This window comes from Mixophyes fleayi, chromosome 11, assembly GCF_038048845.1.
Source record: "Mixophyes fleayi isolate aMixFle1 chromosome 11, aMixFle1.hap1, whole genome shotgun sequence".
Taxonomy (NCBI): domain Eukaryota; kingdom Metazoa; phylum Chordata; class Amphibia; order Anura; family Limnodynastidae; genus Mixophyes; species Mixophyes fleayi.
Window position 1 is genome coordinate 24769712 of NC_134412.1, and position 18832 is coordinate 24788543.

General features: G+C 40.6%; 1 protein-coding gene across 1 annotated transcript in view; it reads left to right on the forward strand.

Annotated features, from left to right (window-relative positions):
• Positions 1-9378: 9378 nt before the first annotated feature.
• The window catches only part of GYS1 (glycogen synthase 1), a 42620-nt gene continuing 33166 nt past the window's right edge, over positions 9379-18832 (forward strand). Inside the window, exon 1 of the mRNA XM_075190819.1 lies at positions 9379-9728. Coding sequence (XP_075046920.1) covers positions 9611-9728 — 118 coding nt within the window. The 5' untranslated portion in view covers positions 9379-9610. The remainder of the gene's footprint in view (positions 9729-18832) is intronic.

An 18832-nucleotide genomic window follows, 5' to 3' on the forward strand; every position in this document is an offset into this window, starting at 1 on the left:
CAGGTTGTGAAAAACAGAATTGTCTAGAGCAGTGGTTCCCAAACTGTGTGCCGCGGCTCCCTGGGGTGCCTCGGAGATCTCACAGGGGTGCCTTGGCCAGGGCCAGTGGTAAGCAAGGCGGGGGACTACTTGGTAATTATTTTGGCTTAGGGTGCCTTGAAAACATTTTGGAAACCCTAAGGGTGCCTTGAACTGAAAAAGTTTGGAATCCACCGGTCTAGAGGGTCAGTTTGCATAAGTATTGTCTAAGGGGGAGGCTGTAGCTGTTTATAGGTAACATGGGGACAGGAGAAATAAATGACATGGGACTGTTTAACATTGCTAAAGAGTCTGATTCAATCACTGGCCCACTACAAACACAGTGCATTCCAAATTGGTACAATAGAGCACCTTGAAGGGATGTTAACGAGCACATTCCAATCAGTTACAATAAATAAATTATCCATATACATTATGAGGCAATATTTTAGCGATCATATTTTATCAAGCATTGAATAGACTAGACTTTTACTATTGTTTAACAGACTCGGACCAAATTATCTTAACTGGGTCGTTCTTTTTAAGAAATTCTGTCAATGGGGCAGCTCGAGTAGCAAAATTTTGGACAAGTCGTCGGCAGTACCAGACCAATCCCAGGAAAGTCTGTACTTGAGACTTCCTTTCTGGTTTAGACCAATTCCTCATGGCTTCTACCTTATCCACCTGGGGTTTTACTTTCCTCTGGCAGACTGCATAATTCATAATCCAAGCCTCTGCCATGGTTAGTGCAAAATGATTCCTAAACCGCCTCCACCTTGGGAGATGGGATTCCCAGTCCTGACTGTAAATAACTATCAAGTTAAGCAGTTAAGCAGTGGTGTATTCCCGGTGAGGCTTTAGCAGTTAGTCCATTGCCCGCTGGAATATGGCTGGAATGTGGCTGGTTCCCCTTGCAGGCCAAACGGCAATACCCTGCACTGGAACACCCCTTTAGGTGTCGAAAAGCCTGTTTTGGGTTTGGCTGAGGTAGGGAGTCTTATCTGCCAGTACCCGTTTGTTAAATCTAGGGTAGTCAGACATTGACTACTGGCCAGATTCTCCATTAGCTCATCCACATGTGGCATCGGATATGTGTCAAACCTAGACACTTTATTTAATTTCCTGACATCCTTACAGTAGCGCATGGCCACCGAAAGCTTTGGCACAAGGACTATAGGGTCGTTCCACTCGCTGGTGGACTCCTCCACTACCCCGAGTTGCAAAATGTCCTCCACCATTCGCTTTACTGCAACGCTTCTTGAGATCGTTGGTTAACTACAACCCCTGGTGGGGTGAAAATGTCAGGTGGGTGGCTTGATTAGGTTCCTTCGCATGGAAGAGAAAGGACTAGTACATATGGTGGTTGCTGAGGGTTCAGAAGACTAGAGAATATGAATGGCACTGGAGTCAAGAATAACAAGACTGTGATCAGTTTAAGCAAAGGGAGACTTGACTAGAACCAGAAAGCTGGACCGAAATGCAGGCTGCTTTATCTGGGCAGAAACAACTGAATAGACTGCCAGAAACCAGGCGTCTAAGGAATCACATTGCACTGGCAACAGGTTAGGGCTCCAGGAAGTCCTTTTATAGTGACTAATATCTGCTGATTGGAGGCTGTTGTCAGCTGAGTTGAAGCAGCACTGACTGGCTGAGAGGTATCAGGTGACTGGATCAAAGATGGCGGCGCCCTGGTACTGGTTTTGGAGGGAACTCTGGAGTGGAGACAGACTGGGCAGCATTCTGCAGAGAGATCTGAGACGAGCAGAGCCTATGGACCGCAGGGACAGCAGAAAAAGACAACGGTCCAGTGCGTGACAGAACCCATCTCTGTAGTTCCCAACTTAGGTTCCGCTCGCAATGGTCGATAGCCAGGTTTTCTAACATTCTAACCGGTGTATTTCAATCGGGCTTCAACCATCTCTGTGAATTTTGCCAGGTCTGCCAGCTGGGCACACGTTGCGTATCTCGGTCTAATCCGCCAGTCATAAAATCGTTGTACCTTCCCGAGCCCTGTCACCCCTATATGTGCCAAGATTGGGGCCCTTAGTTGCTAAAAGTCTGCTGTCTGATTCTCTGGCATATCCACATAGGCCTGCTGGGCTTCACCCGCCAAATAAGGAGCCAGTTTCGCCACCATTCACCTGTTGGCCATTTAAGCAGAGTTGCCGCCCTTTCAAGCGACAACAGAAACACCTTAACGTCATCCGAGGATGTCATCTTTTGCATGACAGCAGCCTTGTGCTCATTACACCGGAGCTGACTGAGCTCTGCCCATAACAACCTGTTACTTTCCATCTGGGCCTCTGCGATTGCTAGCATTTGGCCCTACTGGGCCTGCTGTGTGGCGGTCACATTAGTAGCTCAGAGGATTGCCTCCATCTTGCCCACCCACCAGATCCAACAATCCTTTTATTCTCAACAAACACTCCTCAGCAATCACACCCATGTAATGTACCTGTGAGTAAAATACTTTCTAACAGGTAACAGCAGGACCATTAACCCTGTCTGTACCTCTCCCTGGTGGACGGGTCCTGTTCTGGTTATCGGACCGTGGTAATTTACTCCCTTTTCCACATTACATACCAAACAACAATCCTGATTTATAATATTGGTAATTATAATGAATACGTAAAGTGGGTAAATATGAGTAATTTGTTTTAAAATAAACAAAATAACATTGTTTGACTGGGGTATGAAGAGCCCACTGGGAAAACCAATATTATGGGTTGATCTAATAGCACAGAATGCTGCGCAGCTGGTTCAGTTGATGGAAGAGCACGGCTATTTATTCAGTGTTTCAGGCAATCGTTAGATCTTGAGGGAAGGGTAACGTATTGCCTGGTTCTTTTGAATGCATTTTCCCTTTCGTTCACATACTTTAAGTTCTGTGAGTACTTCTGAAAAAGAGGAGCTATAATAGCAAGGCAAATACATTAACGGTCATTTAATAATTCATTGCATTATTTAACAACACAAAGGTAGTGTATATATAAATAAGTTATTAATTTCCGACAGTGTAATGTCGGTAAATACTTTTTGCCAAAATATCATGAGGGAGACATTTGTCTAGTCTAAAATTATTTTGGGAACAGTTGTTATACTTTAGGGGTCCATATCCTGATTGGAGACATAACAATGATGAGCCACGCAGCAACAAAATGGGTGTCCTTCTGGATGAGTGGGGTGACAAGCCGGAGCAGCTCCTGGAACGTGGGATCATTCATCCGCAGGAAATTCCTGAAGTCATCTGGATTGTTGTCCCGTATCTCCTGTAGCAGGGGCATATATGAAAAGGTGTCTCTCCTCTGGAACCACTCCTTGGTCCAACAAGGCAAGCCGATTCTTTCTTCTTCTTACCCTCGGGTTTGCAGTGTTCTTACCATGGCGAGAAGCAACAAAGCACAAGCTTTTCATTTATTTGAAGTGGGCTTTATATTACAATAAATCATAACAAGAGTAAATTTCTGAAGAGAATTGCCGAACGTACACTGTACACAAAGCTGAACGATGGAATGAATGGCGATGATGGTATTTCCTGTTTCTGGATGTATGTTTGTGGTTGTTGGGTGCGCCGAGATTCAGCCCTTTATTTAAATGGTGCTCCGATTTCCTCCCACACTCCAAAAACATACTAGTAGGTTAATTGGCTACTATCAAAATTGACCCTAGTCTCTCTCTCTCTGTCTGTGTGTGTATATGTTATGGAATTTAGACTGTAAACTCCAATGGGGCATGGACATATGTGAATGAATTCTCTGTACAGCGCTGCGGAATCAGTGGCGCTATATAAATAAATGATAATTTATTTAGAATATTGCTGCAGGCACGGCAGATATCTGTAGAGTGTGTACAGAGTCACGACACTTTGGGGCATATTCAATTGTTGAATATGCCCGCGGTGTTAAAACTATTACCGGTATTACGGTAATAGTAAGCTGGATTTCAGCTCGCAGCTCCCTGAGCCGTGAGCTGCAATCCAGCAAGAAAAGTATCGTAATACCGGTATTTACGCGCACTATTACTGTAATGACGGTAATAGTGCGCGCGCCGCGAGATTTTTGGCTGTAACGCACACAATTGAATATGCCCCTTTGACTCTATGGGGCATATTCAATTAGCTTTCGGATTCGCGGTAACGCGCGTTACCGCGAAAAGTGCGCGTTCTTGCGGGTATTACGGTACCGCATTAACACGGATTTTCGTTCGCAACCCTATGGGCTGCGAACGAAAATCCACATTATTGCGGTACCGTGTATTACGTTTCGCGGCTGTTCCGGCGCGTTACCGCGAATCCAAAAGCTAATTGAATATGCCCCTATGTTTATGACAGACGAAAATCACAGATCTGACGGAAAATCAAACGTCTATAGTCTGTACACATGAATCGTCATGCTGATTGGGACTTTCAGTCGTTGATAAATTCTGTAGTGTGTACCCAGTCTTACTCTGAGTCTGTACAACCTTTTACTGTTAGATAGCAGAGTGATCAATCGGGAGTGTCATAAATATCTCCTGGTGGGCAGGAGGTTTTTTTTTATTATTATTATTTAACTCTTAGGGGGGAATTCAATTGACCACAAGTTTTTCTTTTCCCGCCGGGTTAAAAAAAAAATTCCCAGCGCGGGTTTTTACCTGCTAGAGCGCCCGTTTTTAATTAACGCAGCGTTAAAATGCGTTAATCATTGGCGCTTGCAAATTTTTAGGGGAGTGAAAAGAAAAGGATTGGCATACATTTGCATACATTAGATTGCATTACACAACCATTCTATTTTATAATATTTACATACAGCACTTTCTTTTAGCATATTTTTTTATTTTACTATTTTTTACTATAGAATCATCTATAACATGTCAAAACACATTAGTACATACATATTAGTACAAAAAAATCCATACATAACTATAATTAATTAGTGATTTTTGTGTTAATTTTTATGTTTTTTTTTCATTCTTTTTTTAAATAAAATCAACTTTTTCATGTTATGCATTACTGATAAATATAGTTTTATCTTTTTTTTCCTTATTACATGATTTCAAAGGTTTTTTATTTTTAGCACACCCCAAAGAGGTGCGATATAAAACAGCATATTGGCCTGTTTAAGGCACCGCGTTAAAAAACAATTGAATAGCTTTTAACACGGCTGCCTCTCGCAAACCCTATACTTTCGATAGATCTTCTACTTGAGGACGATAGGACCGTTTGAGCAAAAAAAATGTTGCGTTAACACTTAATTGAATAGTGGGTAAAGTTAACACGCTCTAAAATGAAAAAAAAAAAAAAAAAGTTAAAATAATTTAACATGGTGTTAAAAAATAACTTGCGGTTAATTGAATACCCCCCTTAGTAGTGGCATCAAATGGTGCAGTGATAGTTAGATAAAGCCTTTGCAGTATCACGTGGGCTGAGACTGTGAACGTGACAGTCTCCCTGCTCTGTCTTTTAATAGGAAGCCTATTTGTATTGGAAAACATGAATGCCAAGCTATAATAGGCTCATTAATAAATAATTGTGGAAAGTGAACTACACAGTATGTAGAGAGAATTAAAGTGTAACTATGCATTACACATTTCTATTTAAAATGCTACAGCTCTCAGGGGAAAGAAAACACAAAAAAAAAACAAGCACACACACACAGCCCCCCTCCCCTTACCTAATCCAGGCTTGTGTCTGTGTTGGAGCTTCCAGTGTGATCATTTGGAAGTCACAGCTGCCCTCAGTCTGAAGCCTCCAAACTCCCACAGTTGTTGACTACATCATTTTATATTTAGAAGTGATTGTATAGTTCAATACTGAAACCTGTTGATATCTTACAATTGTGTTGAGACAACATATTTATACCTTGAACTATATGTCAAAAAACATAGGGAGAAAGGGCGTTCACAAGGGTATCTTTACTAAACTGAAGGTTTCAAAAAGTGGAGATGTTGCCTATAGCAACCAATCAGATTCTAGTTATCATTTTGTAGAATGTACTAAATAAACGATCATGCACCTTGACAAAGGCTCCGAGTGAGCCGAAACGCGTTGGCTGACGGGGGATTGTGACGTCAGACGCTCTCAGCGGGGGGATTTCCTCGAGCCGACCAGTCATTAGTTTTACTGAGCGGAGCATTTATGAGTGTCTGCCCGGGATACAGTTCACTCGAATGCCATCATTTATCACGCTTATTACAAGTATCGGGACGGTCAGAGTCCATCTTTCCCCGTTGTCGGGTTTGATCTGGCGATTTTATGTTAGGAAGTTTTTACCTTTTCAATAAAGTGTTTAAATGTTTTTACACTATCAAGTATTCTCTTTCCTTTTTGGGACCAACTTTGTTTAAGTGGAATCTTGTTTTGGAAGATCTACTCTATGTGGAACAGCTTGTTTGATATAGACGCTTGTTTATATATAGGATCTGGTGAGTGCATACCCTGAAGGGTTAAACATACCCTATTGATCACGTGGTGTTGATATTTCCATAATCAGTACACGGGAACTAAAGGGGATCCTATAGAACCTTGTTTGATCTACAGGTTGCACTATGTTTTTATTTTTTTCTTTGTTACATGCATATGAGAAGAGTATGAAGGACTTGGGACTTTTTTGAAGAGTTGTCCACGCTTCAAGATTGAGAGACATTGATGAATTTCATGGACTTCTTTTTGTAACTATTTTATTTTATTTTCTGGATTTTTCTTTTATTTATCTTATTTTTGTTTTCTTTCTTTTTGGGATACTGTATTGTGTTATTATTTTTTAGATAGGCTAGTTGTATTGGCGCCGGTCAGCAAATGATTATTGTTTGATAACTAGAATCTGATTGGTTGCTATAGGCAACATCTCCACTTTTACAAACCCGCAGTTTAGTAAATATACCCCACGGTGTAATAATGTACAATCGATTAAACTATTGAATGAAAACAGCGTACATTTTTTCAAGTAAATAAAAAGTTTATCTGTCAAATGCTCGAAAGATGTACTTCAGATAGAATCCTCAGCTCTCACTTCATCATCTGTGAAGGACATACTCATAGGGGGCAATTGAAATGGGTGCGTTACTGTAAAACGCGGTCTGCACATTATTACCGGCATATGTATGTATAATATATATATATATTTATCATCAGGTATTTATATAGCGCCACTAATTCCGCAGCGCTGTACAGAGAACTCATTCACATCAGTCCCTGCCCCATTGGAGCTTACAGTCTAAATTCCCTAACATATATGCATACACACGCACACAGAGACTAGGGTCAATTTGATAGCTAAATATATACCGGGATATATATATATATATATATATATATATATATATATATATATATATATATATATATACCATTAAAATTGTATATGCCCAAACCTATATAGAAATGTATATAATTTTAAAAGTAATATATATATATATATATATATATATATATATATATATATATTTATATATATTTACGTTCTTGAAATGCATGCGGCTTTGCATCTGCAGCATATGTGCCTTGTTTATTCCAAGTCATCATCATCAGCGTATATTTGAACCTTCCCAATAGCAGGTGGAAAAGATATACCTATCAGGCGTATATGCATGATTCTGCAGGTCTGCATGAGCCACATATGCCCTTACTATACTTGAACAGGCCCTTACTATACTTGAACAGGCCCTTGCTATGCTTGAACAGGACCTTACTATACTTGAACAGGCCCTTATTATACTTCCCTACGTCAGTTCACCTCCTCACTCTGCCGTTCTGACTCTCCAGTCAATAAGAGTTGTGTCAGAAGTGCCCAAGCCTGCATGCACGCATATGTGGGTGTTTGCTTTCTGAGTATGTGCAGAGCTAATTCACGCAAGTTACTCTGCGCAAGTTGGCGTAAGGTCAAGAGTCTCATTTCGTCTTACTGGTGGGCACAGTATTCTTTCCTAGCCTACAGGTGGCACTATTGTCAATGCAGTTTATGAAGATACCTTTTGGACCAGTGATGTGGCCAGCACATTACCCTTAATAAGTTAAAACAGTACATTTAACTAACTCGGTAAGAGGCTCCCGGGCACCTGTCATTGTTTCAGACACTACCATTATCCTGCGTGGACTGGCCCCAAGCTTCACCGTACATCGAATAAATCAGCCAGTTGCAAAATTATTACACCATTACATGCAAGTAGTTTAAAATGACCACACACATTCAGAATTGGTCATTTTGACAAAAGTTGAATACCAATCTTACTCTGTGGTCAGAATTACTGGAATCTAAAAATGTTTAAACCTGTTAACCCAGGGGGTAGCTGTCAAATTTTAGCCTGGGGGTTGAGACTTGGCTTAAAATATGGACTGCCCAGAAGAGGGGGGGTTGAATGCCCCCCTCCCCAGTCAGCCCCTACGTCAACACCACCTTCTGTGGTCCAGTGATTTGGCTCAATTAATAGACAACCATATCATCGTGTATTTATTTATATAGCGCAGTGGTTCCCAAACTGTGCGCCTAGGCTTCCTGGGGTGCTTCGGCGATCTTACAGAGGTGCCTCGGCCAGGGCTAGTGGTAAGCAAGGCGGGGGACTACTTGGTAATTATTTTGGCTTAGGGGTGCCTTGAAAAAATTATGGAGGCCCTAAAGGTGCCTCGAACTGAAAAAGTTTGGAATCCACTGATATAGCGCCATCTATTTATTTATATAGCACCACTAATTCTGCAGCGCTGTACAGAGAACTCATTCACATCAGTCCCTGCCAGGGGAGGGCTGGCAAGTTTCGGGAAAAAATGCAGGTGGCCCAGTGACCCAACCCAAAGTAGACCACTATGAGCCCATCCCGGGGGCAGATGCCCCCCTGACCCCCATATCAGTTATTTGACCATGGATCTGAATATTTGTCAATTAAGTCAAGTGATTGGATCTGCCTTTGTGGGGTCAGCTTTACACCAGGTGTAAGGTTATATAATAAGGCAGCTGTAACGGGAAGCAAAGGCATTATACACCTTTATACCATCCAAAATATTAACACAATGAATACCTCACGGTATCTTGGCACATGAGTATGAAATAACGTATCCAAGCTATATATTACATCATACATAGGAAATACAACTCGTTAACTTCAGAATTGTGAAATCCCATCTCGGATGCACGTAGAACACGCTTCTCATCTGCCATTCATTATGATTGACAGTAATAACAGCCACTCCCACCTCTCCACCGCTACACCTCGTTTACGCCCGCCTATCCCCGTTCCGTTCTTCCAATCAAATGCTCTCTATCCCTATGTGTGTGTCCGTATCAGCCAATCAGTAGGCTCATGGGGGGTGGGACATTCTATTTCACCCCATACACTGGGATCCATTTTAATTATGGGCAATGGGGGGTGTGGCGTGAGTTCGGAGCCCGCCCCCTCCTCAGAGAGGGTTGGTTAGTGGCGCTGTAGGTGTTTCTGGCTGTCAGTGTTGCAGGGGGGTCTCCAGCAGAGCTCGGACACTTCATGTTATCACTAGGTGCTGCAGGAAGGGTGCACAGGGGGTGACAGCTCAAGGGCAGCTCAACCTTCACACTACTGGGGCCAGATTAACCCTTGTAATACAGGTTATTATACGTCTCTGTCACCATCTCGGGTACCCTGCAAGATGCCCTTGGCTCGCAGCCTGTCAGTCACTTCCCTCACCGGGCTGGAGGATTGGGACGATGACCTGGACCTCGAGAACTCTGTCCTGTTTGAGGTGGCCTGGGAAGTGGCTAATAAAGGTAAAAAGGAGTGTGTGTTTTGTGAGCTGGCCTCTGCACACAGATACTACTGTCTCTGCAGACCAACAGTTCTTGGCTTCCTCTCTGGGGTTGTGTAATTAATTATTTTACATATGTGCTGCAACCAGCAAGACATTGCACAGCAATTCAATGAAGATCACTGGTAGCCACAGTGGCAAACCAGCATAACACTCTGCAGGCTATATATATATATATATATATATATATATATATATATATATATATATACATACACACACACACATGCACAGTGGTTGAAATTATAGAAGTGGTAGAATGAAAATTATAATGCCAATGTAAGTGAATGGAATTTTCTAGTTTTACAATGACCGTAGTATCAGAGGTGGCAGTGTGGCATACCACTGTATGCACCCCCACTTCCACCACTGTGTATTTAGCTACATCAAATAGGTCAGTGTTGTGATCCAATTTCCCCACTTAGCAGTAACCAGGGATGACTTAAATTATAGTTTTGGGGTTTTTTTTGCTTTTTTTTTTAAACATTCATGTAATTCAGGGTAAAAAAAAATGAAATGTGAAAAGCAGAAATAGTCCATTATGTGTCTGGATAAGTGACGGATGGGAAGGTAGAGAGGGCCTCATTCATCAGAGCTTGAAATCTAGAGAAGGAAAGCTGCACAGTTTATTATCTATTGCATATATGCAGTGGTAGAACTACTATGGGTCCTGTTGATTTGTGTTACGCCCATACTTTCACCTCTATCAAAAATTGTGTGTGCAAAATAAAAAAGTTGGTATTAATAGGGATTCTATGGTACAGGGCAAATGATACTAGTTTAGAACTTTACAACCAGGCTATGTGTTTTCGTTAAATGGTGGTAAACTCTTACATGTATCTTTTACATATGATTTTTTTTGAACGAGATTCCTACATGCAAAGTTTGTATTGTGTAAATGTCTCAGATTCCACACAACACTTGTAATCCTCAGACGTGAGGAAAACTATTGAATCTACAGCCTGTTGGGTGATGATGTCTCTGATACTAACTGAGAACATTCCTCGCCATGATATGTCGCCAGCTGTATTAACAAATGCTATTGCACCAGGTGCAGGCCTGAATAATGGTATTGTATTGTTTCCTGCCAGGGTTATGCCATAGTTTGCTGGGTAGGGTTTGTTAGTTGTAGCATGTTCTGCTTCTACATGTACTAAATTGGCATGTTGCTTCACGCTGACACATGTCCAAAGCAGGTGTACAACACCCTTCATCGATAATCTAGATTGTCTGAATGTCCCCATGACCCCTAGGAATACATTGTCATGAAAAATGTATTCTTCTAAATATTGTATCTGTTATTAATATTACAGCAATCACATTTTCATTTTTATTTATTTTTTGCTTTGATTTTCAATTTATTTACTTTGATATATCACATTATGATATCTCTTGTTCCATTCACTCATCAAGCCCGACTCAGGCTCCCTAGGCTAGACAGACAGCATTATCAGTTAATTGGTGCTTATTGAGTGCAGTATAGTGATAAGTGACAGGGAAATGAGATGGAGAGAGAAATGGCTACAGCTCCTATAATGAAACGGTAAACATTTACCCTTTCTGTGCAAAATGCTATCTCTGTAAAATAACTATTGACTATATAATTCTGACATTTGTATGATGGTGCCCCTTGTAATGTGCAAAACTTGCAAGCAGTGGGCTACAGCAAAATGGTGGTTATCAATGGAAAATGAACTGATGCATTTGTATTGATTGTGACCTCCGGGGTTAAGACCTTCCACATCCTTTATTGCAGAAACACACTGAAGTGTTCATTTGCTGAACCAGGAGACTGATAGATGCTCACTAATGTGGAATAACCAGGTCTGTTATTGACCCAATTCTAATATGCTTGTCAAATGATAAGTGAATTCTTTATCTGTTTAATGAGAAGGCTGAGTTTGTTGGAGCCTACGAATTGGAGATTATTATACATTATTTGTTTTGTGGCTGTAGGATTGTTCTTTTGATGGGACACTGTTTTGTGTTTTTTTAACAATATTTTTTTTTTTCCTTAATATTAGTATAAAAGCTTAAACAGATTTGTCAACCTAAAAAGAATGGAATACTGTAAAAGGAAAGGTACAATTGTGTTACATTAAGTGCTGCTTACTATAATTAATGGGAAATGGGTGTGTGTGTGTGTGTATATGTGGAGTGTCACAGGTTAGCCAACACTGCATTAGAATATAAGCTATATGATGAGCAGGGTCCTCACTCCCCTATATGTCCCTGTTTTATGTATACCCAATTTTCCCTACTGCCTAGCGCAGAATGAATGCGTCAGTGGCCACACTAAGGCTAATGGGGTTTACCTATCGATCAAACAAGTGTGTTTAATTCCCAATCAATTTTTATGAGGCAAAATGATTGGTTTGAATCCACAACCTGAGTGACCATGAGCCAGACCGGCTCATAATCACTTGTCAGACCAAAATAAATGAGGACATATCCTAGTAGATTTATAGCTGTACTAACAATACTGCAGACTTATTGTGTAGCAGAATAATAGTGCAGTAGATATAGCCATATTGAAAAGATCTAAAATCTAGTGTTATTCACTACTTCATAGTGGGCAAAAATAGTGAGCAATCAACAAGAGATTGACCTAGGTTTTAAAATAGTTCAGCTGTTAACATGGCATGATATGTATTCGGTACTTTGGGGCATATTCAATTAGCAGCGGAGTGCCCCCGGAACGGTCGCGGAAGCACTCCGCGGAAATGTAACATTCTCCTCCCCCCCCCCCCCCCACCCCAAACCCCTTAGAGGAGCAAGGAGAAATCCGCGATGCTGAGGTATCATAGCGGCTGCAAATGTGTGCTGCTTCGATGTTCGGAGGAACATCGCGGAAATTGAATATTCCCCTTGTGTTCTCATTGTCTCAGTGCTACTAATATTGGCTGTTTTGTTAAGTATGTAAAGTGATATCTGGGGGGGATGAGTGACTGATGGGAAGCGATGGACAGAGGAAGAATAGTTTCCAGAAGAGAAGTCGAGAGAGACCTTGAGAGTTGAAGGACCGTATGATGTATGGAAATATGACTGTGCAGACAGCAGGACCCACCATAGAGCAAACAGGTCACTGGTTGTGGTTTCAACCTTGATGATACAATCAATGTGATATATTTGGATATTGGCGAAAGCATTCAATACTGTTCCACATAATAGTCTGGGACATAAGATGAGAGTACTAGGGGAGAAGTGTGTAGAGAAATGGTTGAAGGATGGAACATTTTCAGGCTGAGCTGAAGCTATTAGTGGTATCTGTACTGGGCACTGTCTATTTTCATCTTTTCATTAATGACCTTGATGGCCTAGTATGTAAGGTCTCTGTGTCTCCCAATGACACTGAGCTGACCTACACAACAGGGTAATAAGTTGCTACTAAAAGGATACAAAATGGCAGAGTGGGCCGTTAGATAACCTATGACATTTAATGTCGGGGTAGTCCGTACTAATACATATGCTACATTGACATTAAATGGAATATGGTTCAGGAAAGCTGAGATGGAAAAGAACGTAAGAATACTGGCAGAATGCTGAGATGCTGCCCACAATGCCAGGGAGTGACTGCAAAATACAAATAAACTTCTGGCATGCATAAAAGGGTGATAAACGCACTTGATGCAAACATTGTATTATCAAGTCATCTGATAAAGAAATTCCTGGCACACTTGGATCTGTTCCTGCTTGATTAGTAAGTTTGCATGAAGTTACATGGTGCAAAGGTTCAAGCAATCCCTTTTGTAAAGATCTCTGGGGATCCAATGGGATTAGTTCTCTAACATCTCCAGGAGCTCCTACATCTGTATTGCAGTGATAATACAATAATAATGCAGTGAAGTCTAATAAAGGCTATAGATGTCTGAGCACGCACATAAAAGTATGTTCTTTTATTGATCAGTGATTTCCAAGTAATAGACGTAAGGGGCACATAACCTACAGCAGCAGGTAATGAAGGAACAATCACTTTTATCCATTGTATAAGTCACTAGTTAGGACGCATTGAATATACAGTTTTTGGCGGTATAGGAGAACTTGAGGGTCTAGAGACGGGCAACCTCCTTAATAAATCGAATGGAATTGTTACATTTACAGAGAGAAGTTAGAAAGTTTCCTTAGGTTGGGGAAATCAGGCGCCTGAGAAGTGATAGAATTAATATGTACAACTATATTCATGGTCAATTTGTCTAATGAACTTTTCGTTGCAAGGACCATACAGGTGTGAATGGAGGAAAAAGGATTTAGCTTAGGAAGAGTTATTTTCTGCAAGGGTGGTTAAGCTGTGGAGTTCCTTCCCACAGGAGGTTATGATGGCAAATTCACAAACTGAATTAAAAAAAAAAAAAAACAGATTGGATGAATCTCTTGCAAAAAAATGTAATTGTAGCTATAATAACAAAGGGCGTTATGGGAGTGATTGATCCCGGTATTTTATCCAATTGTCATTTTTAGGGTCAGGAATGATTATATTTGTAGGGTAGCTTTCAGATTATTACACTGAGGGTATATTTACTAAACTGCGGGTTTGAAAAAGTGGAGATGTTGCCTATAGGAACCAATCAGATTCTAGCTGTCATTTATTTAGTACATTCTACAAAATGACAGCTAGAATCTGATTGGTTGCTATAGGCAACATCTCCAATTTTTCAAACCCGCAGTTTAATAAATTTATACCCTGGGTGTTTTTGTTTTGCATTCCTCTGGATCAACACAATTGGCATTTAGGAAAGGTTGATCTCCATGGTGGAAAAAACACTTGTCATATTTTTCAGTGTGGTCCACTGTTTATATTAGAATCCATAAACATTCAGTTGTGATTATTTTCAAGAATTGATTTCTTACAATTCCCATAATGGAAGTACACATATAGGCAATGTGGTTCGATTTAGCTGGGCACAGAAAAATCAACACAATTAAATGTATTGTTTTGCGAAGATGTGTAATTGAAAATAAAAAAGTTAAAACGTAAACATTATAAAAATATATGATAAATACGATGGGCGGCCACCTTCTGCATGTTGTCGGCACGCAGAGACTGGAGAGGTTAAAGCAGGGGGTGAATTTCACAAATTACTACTTATAAAACTTAACCTTGAATATCGTTTGGGCATTTGCGTAATTGGTTGCTTAACAGGCAAAGTTGGTGAAGTCTCCCCTTCACCACTGAAGATGGCTTCTGATTAAATCCAAATGCTAAATCCTTAACAAAATGACAGAAGGCAGCTGATAGTGACATAAGGCAGTACTGAATATAACCAGTACTGAGTATATCAGTTACTGTACTAATGCTGGGTAGATAGATACAGCATCACTTGTGCATAATGTCCCATAAGCAATAAATATTACCTGAATTATAGGGTAGACATGTCTAGGGAAGACGGAGGCTTTGAATGGAGTGGAATGGGTTGTTGACATGTTAATGTATGAAGATTCAGTGAATAAGGCTCGGTACACACTGGAGAATTTTCCGACCAATCTGTTATCTACAACGATTGTATCTATGACTGAAGGTCCGACCGGTCTGGCGATTCATGCATACACACTGCACAAGATTTACCTTCAGATCTGTGCTCTTCATCTGGTCCTATATTCGTTTAGAGAATGACAGCACAATATGCATTCACTCATTCATTCATTCATTCACTCATTCCTGTCACACTGATTAACCTTCTTGTTATAGCTATCCACATGTCCTAACGAATTTCGTTAGCTTCTGTAAATGAACAAATAAATTATTCCCTCTACTGCACCCACTCTCTACGTTTATTCACCGGGACGTGTGCATTGCCAGCATCGGCTGAAAAGACCATGGGGTATATTTACTAAACTGCAGCTTTGAAAAAGGGGAGATGTTGCCTATAGCAACCAATCAGATTCTAGCTGTCGTTTTGTAGAATGTACTAAATAAATAACTAGAATCTGATTGGTTGCTATAGGCAACATCTCCCCTTTTTCAAACCCGCAGTTTAGTAAATATATGCCACATGACTCTAAGCTCTATGGAGATCGTGAACATGAGTGCATACACACTGCAGGATGGGAAGGTGATTGGAACGAGATTATCAAACATGCCGACCAACCAAATAAAACGACAATCGGTACTTTCGGACAACTGTCATTCATCGTGTAAGTATACACACTAACGCAATATCTGACCCAGCGGTCTTATATCGACTGTTTGGCTCAATGAATGACTGAAAAACCTCCAGTATGTACCTATACTAAGGCTGAGTGCTTCATAAGATCATAGAAATCCCTACTGCAGTGTTGGCTAACCTGTGACACTCCAGGTGTTGTGAAACTACAAGTCCCAGCATACCCTTCCAGCAATAAGCTGCTATTTATTGGCAAAGCATGCTGGGACTTGACAACACCTGGAGTGTCACAGGTTAGCTAACACTGCCCTACTGCATTCTTTGCTTACTGACTGGCAATGAGCTGTGCAATGTCATATATACAATACACGTAAATGTATGGTATGTTTATGACAAGGTAACTAATCTGGTCACCTAAGTGTAAAGTCAACCTGACATGCTTAGTGAGCATGTAGAGTTTATGACTAGTAAACTATGAATACTGATAATATTCAAAGTGCTTTATGTCTAATGTATTATGTTTCTTTATTGTCCTGCTTAATTATTTAAGCAAAGTTATGTTAAGTAAACATTTCATATTAGGTATGATGTAAAAGAGACAGCCAGTCAAAACACGTTTTTGAAAGAAAGTCTTCCTCAATTGACCATTAATGGTTATATATATTTATTAGCCGGTAAATACTATGTTATTGGGCTCAGTTCCGCCTTTTCAAAAGAAAAAAGAAAAGAGCACCAAAAGAATTCTGATGCAGATAATGGTTATATTGACATATTTAGTACGTGACATCTGCAGATATGGCTATCCTCTACAGCCTGTATCACCACTCAGCTGCTATAACAAGGATGCCCATTACACTACCATAAATATTCTCTTTGTCAGTTGTAGTGCCACACACACACACACACACACACACACACACACACACACACACACACACACACACTGACTGCAATATTGGGCAATTGGAACCAAAAACAAGTCCGATGGTCAATAATGAATCTATATAAATTGGTAGAATAATTATTGTACAGGTTGTGATCGACTTCCAACCGTAAGAGTAGGCCCCAGTGAAGCCGAAAGGGATCCAGCCTCTTGGCCTGAGTGTAGAATGCGTTACAGAAAATAGGAGCTAAAATTATAATTATACAGTATATTGTGTATATAACTGACCTCACTCATTAACATATCTACTTTTATTTATCAACTCAAGTTCTGCAAAATACAATGTTCTCTTAGGGTTTATGTTTCACTTATTTAGTTTGATTATCTGTCGTTCTCCTGGTAGTATTTATGTTACTCTACAAGTAGCTGTTCCCCTGTTGGTGAGATCTTACCTATGTGCCAGTGTTTTTCTTCTTTCGTTGCCACCAGTGCTTATCCACCACTGTGGATGGGTGAGAGGGAGGGGAGTGAGGTAATTCTAGAACCATGACATTTATTCATGTAAGAGAATAGTGTTGGGTACCCTAAATGTCTAGTGTGGAACTGCAGTCGCATGCTGGAACTTGTAGTTCTGCTGCAGCACCGCAGTTTGTCCAAGCCTGTAGGAACAGCATAACATTTATAATCGGTAAATAGAAAGTAAAGGCTACATTTAAAAAATATCAGATTTTGAATGCGGTTTAGTCTATATTCTTATTACATGGTAAACTCACATATTGGGGCAGCACGGTGACTCAGTGGTTAGCACTTCTGCTTCACAGCACTTGGGTCGCGAATTTGATTCCGAACCATGGCCTTATCTGTGTGGAGTTTTTATGTTCTCCCCGTGTTTGCGTGGGTTTCCTCCGGGTGCTCCGATTTCCTCCCACACTCCAAAAACACACCAGTAGGTTAATTGGCTGCTAATAAATTGACCCTAGTCTCTCTCTGTGTGTGTGTGTGTGTTAGGGAATTTAGACTGTAACCTCCAACGGGGCAGGGACTGATGTGATTGAGTTCTCTGTACAGCGCTGCGGAATCAGTTGCGCTTTATGTTGTTGATGATGATATGAGATTTGTACCTTCTCTCTAGTCCAGTGGTGCTTAGAAGTAATAAACTAATTATCTACATGGGAGACAATAAACCATTCTATCCTCTACTGATGTGAGATAGGGAGAATGTTTGTGTCATTATGAGATGACTGAATGTGTAAATTAATTCACTTATACAAGTATTAGTTACTTGCATGTAAATTGCTGATGAGTTTATCTGTGATTAGCGATGACATGACTCTTATAGCTGTAGTCTGATATCCAGATGTGACTGAACCAAGGTTTGCATTTGTACCCCTGGTGTAGATCAGTCTACATGATGATAGCTGAGCCTTGTTGGAAACAGTGCTCTTTCTTTGAGGGGTGTTCGAAAGCCTCTCTGTGCAAAGTATCATGTGCCATGGGACTGTGGTTGCCATGGTCGTCCATGTAGTAGCCTGAAATAAGCAAAGGCAAATACCAAGATTCTTCTTATAGCCTGCCACAGTATTTTATGTTAAATTCCTAATTACCTTGATTCCCAGATTGTCACTAACTGTAACCTATTCCTACTATAACAATTTCTATGACAAGAGTGCTCATGGGTGGTGTATTTTGCATTTGAGTTCCTCTCTGTTCCCTGTGCAGAAATAGTGATCATAGGATCCTTGCAATATGAATCATTAATGCATTAATGCACCATCATTTTACTGTGCAAGTAGTGACTGTTTTTATATTTTTATCTGTCTATGGGGCCTATTTAACCAACTCCTAATCCTCCAAAAACGGACCACCACAATTTTAAGTATCCCCTCCATTTATGACTAAAGGATATCTGCTGCATTCCCACTGTTTTTGAACGCAAAGGCAGTCCCCATAGGTTTCTATGGGGTCTTTTATTTTACAATAGCCCAATAGCGAACGCAAACTGAAGATGGGTTTAGCCATTGAAGCCTATGGGTAGAGCATTGCAGTAGAGGGACCTTTGGATCCCTCATCGCATCTTACTGC